Source organism: Capsella rubella, unplaced genomic scaffold, assembly GCF_000375325.1.
Source record: "Capsella rubella cultivar Monte Gargano unplaced genomic scaffold, Caprub1_0 scaffold_4, whole genome shotgun sequence".
In the NCBI taxonomy this organism is placed as follows: domain Eukaryota; kingdom Viridiplantae; phylum Streptophyta; class Magnoliopsida; order Brassicales; family Brassicaceae; genus Capsella; species Capsella rubella.
Window position 1 is genome coordinate 3,909,854 of NW_006238920.1, and position 7,596 is coordinate 3,917,449.

The 7,596-nt window shown below is 32.9% G+C and overlaps 2 protein-coding genes and 1 pseudogene across 2 annotated transcripts; all 3 read left to right on the forward strand.

Annotated features, from left to right (window-relative positions):
* The window catches only part of LOC111830962, a 3,757-nt pseudogene extending 2,532 nt beyond the window's left edge, over positions 1-1,225 (forward strand).
* A 333-nt stretch (positions 1,226-1,558) lies between these two features.
* LOC17889815 (protein JINGUBANG) lies at positions 1,559-3,013 on the forward strand. Its single transcript, XM_006295669.2, has one exon. It carries the CDS (start codon positions 1,567-1,569, stop codon positions 2,953-2,955), a length of 1,389 nt encoding a protein of 462 aa, XP_006295731.1. The 5' UTR covers positions 1,559-1,566; the 3' UTR covers positions 2,956-3,013.
* Positions 3,014-6,622: 3,609 nt separating this feature from the next.
* Positions 6,623-7,353, forward strand: LOC17889841. The gene is made up of 2 exons (XM_006295175.2): positions 6,623-6,748; positions 6,837-7,353. The coding sequence occupies exon 2, from the start codon at positions 6,843-6,845 to the stop codon at positions 7,218-7,220; it is 378 nt and encodes a 125-aa protein (XP_006295237.1). The 5' UTR covers positions 6,623-6,748; positions 6,837-6,842; the 3' UTR covers positions 7,221-7,353.
* Positions 7,354-7,596: the final 243 nt, after the last annotated feature.

Here is a 7,596-nt window from a genome sequence, read left to right on the forward strand (position 1 = left end):
CTATCTAATGTTTTTACCTTATAGACGTTGTACATATATTTTTTCCTTTATCGTTTGAGTTATATACGCCCGTTTTCAAAATTTTAAATTGCAAAATGTGGGGAAATTTTTTGTATTTTTATTATAAGTATATTTTATGTAATAATATAAATTAAAAACAAATAAGATTACATAAATATATTGTGGAGATATTTGATTTATTAGAGAGAGACATTTTAGGAAATCTTTTTGTTGTAATAAATATTTGTTTCCAATTTTACAATTTGCTTGTGATTTAATTACAAAAATTTACTTTTAAGTTTTGTTATTTATTCAATTGGCAAGGGTTTGATTATGCAAATATTATAAAATAAAAGGTTATAAACCTAAATAGATTTTAGTACCAAATGTACTTCAAAAATGTATATATAGATACCAAATCTCTTACCTATTTCTTTATCTATTAGGACTAATATATGCAATCACAAATAGGTAAATTATTATAATTACATGGTTATGGTATGAGAAAATATGACATATATGGGGCAGGACAGATTTTCTGTCCTGACTTAAACATACCACCTTTCTCTTTTTGTTTTTTAGCTCTCTTTATTTAAAGCAAAACAAATTCGACTATTCCTTTCGTCTAAACTGAACAAAAATCAAACATAATACTAAATTGGTATGAGTATGAATGTTAATTAAAAAATATGTCTACAAACATTACCTCACACGTGTATAATATATTGCAAACTTGATTTGTAAACTTAGTTTTTGCATTATCATTTATAATTGACACATGTGACGATCTTGTTAATGGCTGACTTTGAAAACCAAGGTTTATATAATAAGATATATGGTGTTTCCTTAAACCGAGACAATTGATCTGTTATGGTCTGAACCGAACCAAACCGAGAACCAGATTTGAATTTAATTTTGTGATCGGGTTATCTCATGAGAACCGAAAACCAAAGTACAAGGGAGCCCATGACTAATTTACCTTCAACCAACCATACAATGATTATTGAATTATCACTTCCACATAAAACCAAAAAATGATAGCTCGATCAAATTCGCAAAATATTAAACTCAATAGTAATAGCTAATTGATGATTTCTGGAAATATAGTTAATGAACCCCATTAGTTGTTTGACATGGATACGACTTATGAGTACTGTTTATTAATTTCATTCATTTATGTTGACACTTATTATGACAGGAAATGTCTTGTTCAAATCTATTTTAGGGGAACAAAATAAATAGTAAAAGATTGCTAGGAGTTAGAACATATTATTTTGTTATATGTAAAACAAAGTAACAAGAGTTTCCCTAAAATAGATTAAGTTGACGGACACGGTGGTGAACCAATGAATTGTAACATCAATAATTAAAGAAGGTTTAACCAATCATTCTTCTATTACCTCCTGCCACAACTATATTTGCATCACGCCATTGTTCTTAAGCTAAAAACCAAACCCTTTCAATCTCAATCTAATTTTCAATCTTCCTTTTTTTGCCTCTCCTTACAAATTACTCAATTTAAAGTTCAAATTAGGAGAACAAGAACGTGGTAGTACTATTTTCATAATGTTCGCCGAGGCGGATAGCATTCCTAGGGCAAAATATGGCAACATGATGCATTCTGACCCAAATCTTTCTTCCACGATGACCCAACAAACAGAGGAAGAGTATGGCGTACGCAACAGCAGTGCATCTGCGGTTGGCACGGGCATGTATGATAGAATGAGTTGTGAAGGTTCACCTATGATGATGTCTCCTTGGAACCAAGCTACTCCATTTACTCAAACACAATGGTCTAGTGTTGAAGAAAATCTACCCCAAAATGGCCTTATTGGTTCGCTTGTTCGTGAAGAAGGGCACATTTATTCTTTAGCTGCCACCAAAGATCTTCTTTATACTGGTTCTGATAGTAAGAACATACGTGTGTGGAAGAATCTAAAGGAGTTTAGTGCATTCAAATGTAACAGTGGATTGGTAAAGGCCATTGTTATTTCAGGCGAGAAGATTTTCACAGGTCACCAAGACGGAAAGATTCGAGTTTGGAAAGTCTCCCCTAAGAACCAAAGTTTGCACAAACGCTCTGGAACATTACCAACTTTGAAAGACATATTCAAGGCATCTCTTAAACCAAGAAACTATGTTGAGGTGAAGAAACACCGCACTGCTCTTTGGATCAAACACGCTGATGCCGTTTCATGTTTGAGCTTAAACATTGAACAAGGATTGTTGTATTCAGCTTCATGGGACAGGACCATTAAGGTGTGGAGGATTGCTGATTCAAAATGTCTAGAATCGATTCCAGCTCATGATGATGCTGTAAACTCAGTGGTGTCAACAACAGAAGCAATTGTATTCTCTGGATCAGCTGATGGTACAGTCAAGGCATGGAAGAGAGACCAACAAGGAAAACACACAAAACATACATTAATGCAAACACTAACTAAACAAGAGAGTGCAGTCACAGCTTTAGCTGTAAGCAAGAATGGTGCGGCTGTGTACTTTGGCTCGAGTGATGGTTTGGTCAACTTTTGGGAGAGGGAGAAGCAATTAAACTATGGTGGTGTTCTCAAGGGCCACAAGCTTGCTGTCCTTTGCCTAGAAGTGGCAGGGAGTCTTGTCTTTAGCGGATCAGCTGATAAGACAATATGTGTGTGGAAGAGAGATGGAAATATTCATACATGCCTCTCAGTATTAACTGGTCACACAGGTCCTGTAAAATGTTTGGCTGTAGAAGCTGATAGAGAAGCCTCAGAAGGTCCAGATAAAAAATGGATTGTATATAGTGGAAGCTTGGATAAGTCAGTTAAAGTTTGGGGAGTTTCAGAATCTTTCATTGACATGAACCAAATGGGTATGATGCAGCAACAACATGTTATATCACATTCTGAGCCTTTCATGTCTGATGGCAGTTTCTCTTCATCAGCTGGTGGAGCTAGCAGTCATCGAAGACAGTAATCATGGTTTGTGGTTTGTCCTTCAAAATACAACTCTATTTGAATTATTCATTTGTTTAATTGTTAAATTTGAATGAAAAAAAAAGAAATAATAAAAAAAAAATCTAGTTTTATGGTGCAATATTGTACAATATGGAGTTGAGTTTGAACTACTTTTTTGGGTTTATTATATAACGGTTTGTTGTAATTTTATGATATTTGTGATGAAACATGTAACTCTCTTTCAAACTTGATAATAACTATTATTGTTGTAAACGTAGATAGTAGTGTGGGTAGGCATGTCAATTAGGGCTAAAGCCCGCGGGCTAGTTTGGCCCGGCCCTGAAAAACATCGGGTTCGGGCTTAAATATATATGTCCAGAAAAAACCGGGCCTTTTGGGCTAAGCCTATTCGGGCTAAAGGGTTTTTTGGGCTTAGCCCGGTCGGGCTCGGGCCGGTCCGAAAAGCCCTTATACAAATATATTTTGAATTTTTTGAATATTTTAGTTTGATTAAAAGATTTGATTAACGTTATAGTTTTCATATTTACTTACTAGTCTTACTTATTACTTTTAAAATCTTTATACAAAGCTAAAACTAAATATATATAAGTATCATGATTTTGAAATCATCAAAATTTCTATTAAATTTTGACTCTATCTTATACTTTAAAGTATTTTAGTTCCATGTTTTATTGGGTTAAAGTGTAAATAATTTATTTGGCTTTTATTTTTTTTTCTTAAATTAAGTTAGTTTTATTGAACATTGATAAGTTATTTAAAATTTGATGCATTATTTTTATAGTAGACCTTTAAATATAGTTTTGAAAAAACTATTATGAACTTAGAAATTGATTTTTTTATCGGTAAATAAAGCCCAAAAAAGCCCGAAAAGCCCTGTAGCCCTGTTAGGGCCGGGCCGGGCTTTGAAATATAGGCTCGGAATTTTTTCGGGCCGGGCCGGGCCGGGCGAGCCCGATTGACATGCCTAAGTGTGGGCACATCTGTATGTGATTTCTTGGCATCTTTCATTGTTGTTAATTCCATATAACAATCGCTCAAATTATATTTTTAAATATTATACTGAAATAATAGTATACTTTACATGTTTTTTCATTTACCAACAACAATGTAGCTATTCACAAATAATATTTTCTTGTAAGTATTTAGTATTTGTTTCTCGATTTTTCAGAAATTGTATGTTCTTAAAGAGAAGGTTTTTGGTAAAACGGAAATTCTAGAAATTTGTTCATCACAAAGTAATATTAAAAATATATATATTTTCAGCCAAAATATGTTCATCCAGTGGTAAGAGAAAATTGGGAAAAGATTGGAAGGAACTAACCCAGATTCGATCCACCTTGCAAACAAAAATAATTATTGTGTGGAAAGTCTCTCAATTGGGCCAAGATCCAATTGGTTTACCTGGTAGTCAGAAATGCATGCGGTCTAATTAGCCCCTAGCATTCGTCGGAAAGCATTTCAAACTCGGAATATACAGTATGGTGGCCCTTCGAGGAGAAGTCCACCGAGGCTGACCGGATCAGCCGATAGAGTTATCAAAAAATAATTAAAAAAATAAAAATGTATCTTTTATTTAAGGTTATGTTCTAGTTCAACTTACACAGAAGAAGTTTTTTTTTTTGTAATTTTCATATTTGCTTTAGTTAAGAGGCCATGAAGAAGGTAGAATGTCAAGAAAATTTCAATGCGGTTTTTGTCATGAAACATGTATTGAATGTTTGGCGGATGTAGATAAAACGCATAGTGGTACAAGAAATATATAACATTCAAAAAAATAATTTGTCTTTATATTTTTTATTTCAAAACAAAAATAAATAATAGACGGAAATGTGTGGTTTGATACATAATTTTATGAAAATTTAATTTACAATTATTCCTTTTCATACAAAATCGCAAACATTCGTACACAAATGTTTTGACATGTAAGTTACAATTAAAAATTAGATAAATATTAAATTATAATTACTAGATTATGTGGAAATATTTTGTTTTAGAATTTACTATCTTAAATATAATAAATAATGTAGTTAGTTTTCTTACAATTTTTTTTTTTAATGTGTAACTTTAGATTGATTACTTTATAGTATGTCATTAGCATTCCCAATTCACAAAGGTAATTTTTAGTTTTAATATTCATAATTTATATTTAATTTTAATATTGGCTAGCTTTTTAAGACTATTTTGGTGTGTGGATTGTTTTGGTTTCTAATCATCTAATATTGTTTAAGTAATTCTTTGGTTCCTGCTAGCGCTGGTGGTTTGTATAAGGTGTGATATCTAGGTCTATAGCTCTTCCGGTCTAATTGGTACATTTCAGTGTTTACATGTTCTATGAGGAAACTTAGTTTAGTGGGTAATATCAGCTCACCTAATTATAATATTTTTAATTAATCACACTTAAACCAAAGCTTAGACAAACTAACCGAATAAATCGAGGAGTCAATTTATTTTATGTTATTTGTTAAAAAGAATCTCATTGATAGATTATTGTTTGTATTTTGGTTTTGTAATCCCGACCGTCACCTCTTTTAATGGGATCTATGTTTTCTTTCGTCCCATAGGAACTCTTCTTAGTGGTCCCAATGTTCGGTTCCGGCCCATTGTCCACCTTTTAATGGGTCTATGTCTAATGCTTGTATGTGAGTCTACCCATATCCGACGGTCGGTTTGCTATCACGAGGTTTAAAATTTATTTACCGATCTTACAAATCACCACATGATATTTTTCCGTGTTTTAACCTCACTCACATAGTTCCGACAATAACTTCCTGGAAAGTCACCCATACATAGACTACTCCAGCATAAGCACGTTTAACTGTGAAGTTCTCTTAGGACCTTTTGCCCGAAAAGATAAGTGCACTTTGATGACATATGTGGTCAAATCAATTCATTTAAACTTCTTTGCAACCTAGGGTCACTAATGTTTTTTCTACTGTAAACTTATATTGATCAATTTGAAAAAAAAATAATAATAAACTAACCCTAAAGCAAATCAAAATTTAATTTTGATTTCAATGAGTATTTCTAAACCGTAACCCAATTTTTTTTACCAAAGCCATACCGGTTTTTTATCTTTTTGGCAACAACCCATACCATTGAAATCATATGTCCATACCTACTTAAACAATTAACAATACCAAGTCACCAACTATTATCAACACAAACCTCCTTTTGTTCTCTGTAAAATATATACTCCCTCTGTTGCCAATTAACATATTTTCTAGATTTTTTACACCAGTTAGAAAAAAAAATTAAAAACTGAATTTAAATGGATTTTTTTTTTTTTTGTGATTTACAGTTTACTCTATGTTTTGATTAACAAAACTTATTATTTTTCTTCAAATTTACAATCATCATCAATAAATAACTAAAACTGCATAGATAAAATAAAAAAATATATTATTCCTAGAAAATAGATTAATAAGGACAAGAATATATGTTTTATAGTTGAAAGTTAAAAAACAAATTCAGAAAAAACAAATTCAGAAAAAACAAAGAGCTGATATTGTAATTTAACAGAGTGAAAAAACAGAGGATATTTATAAATTAATTAATTTTAAAAAATACCCAAAAGAAAATAAAAAAAGAAATTGAGTAAAGCGATGAGAAACGTGTGTTCACAGATATTTGATAAAAACTAAGTAAATCCATCTCTGGCCGTAATTGGCTGTGTAGCCACACCCTCCTTATCCAAAATCTCCTCCTTCCTTAAAACTAAGCTTCCCCTTCTCTGGCTTCTCCTTTCTTTGAGTCGCTTCACTTCTCTTTGCATCCTTCAAAATCATCCACAGGTATCTCTCCGACCCTTCTTCAAATCCGATCATACCCATTTCTTGAATCTGCTTAATTCACTCTTTTTCTCTCTTTTTTTTTTCTCAGCAAGAAATGGCGACAGCAGCAGCACCAGCAGTGATCTCATGGACAAGATCAGGCATCGTGTCCAAATCCGGACAAACCCAGAAGAAAACCGAGATGAAAGTTTCTTACATAACAGGACTTAATTCGTACGGTGGTCTTAAGGCACAGAACAACAAGGTTGTCTCAATGGGATCACCACTTTGCACAGAACAGTGTTTTGCTAATGTTGTGATGTCTCTCAAGGGAAGAAGAGGCAATGGAGGAGCCTTGTCCACCACGTGTAACGCCGTGGGAGAGATTTTCAAGATTGCAGCAATCATGAATGCTCTTACTCTTGTCGGTGTTGCTGTTGGATTCGTTCTTCTTCGAATCGAGACTTCTGTTGAAGAAGCTGAAGCAGAGTAAATAGAGTAAAATTGCTCTTTCTTATAATTATATATTTTTTTTTGTTATTGATGTTGTCAAGCTTCGGTATAACTTGATGGATACATGTTACATTTGTTTATGAAGCTCTTTTCTTGGTAGATGTTATTGGGAAGCCTCGCTAATTCATAACTCTGCATCTACTTAGCAGAGGATCATCTTGCTTGTGTCTACTTAAGAGAATTATAAAAATTTGCTCTTGCATGGACATTGTTACAGTTAGGATAGAAATCATAAGCTAGTAAAATCATCTAAGTCAATAGATAAAGTTGAACAATATGAGAAAGAATTGAGCATTGAACATCTCGATTAATTAACTCGTCATTCGCAACCCCGATGGTGCCCCTTGCGGGATGCT

Coding starts and splice junctions, on each gene's coding strand:
- LOC17889815 (XM_006295669.2), top strand. CDS start 1,567: ATGTTCGCCGAGGCGGATAGCATTCCTAGGGCAAAATATGGCAACATG.
- LOC17889841 (XM_006295175.2), top strand. CDS start 6,843: ATGGCGACAGCAGCAGCACCAGCAGTGATCTCATGGACAAGATCAGGC.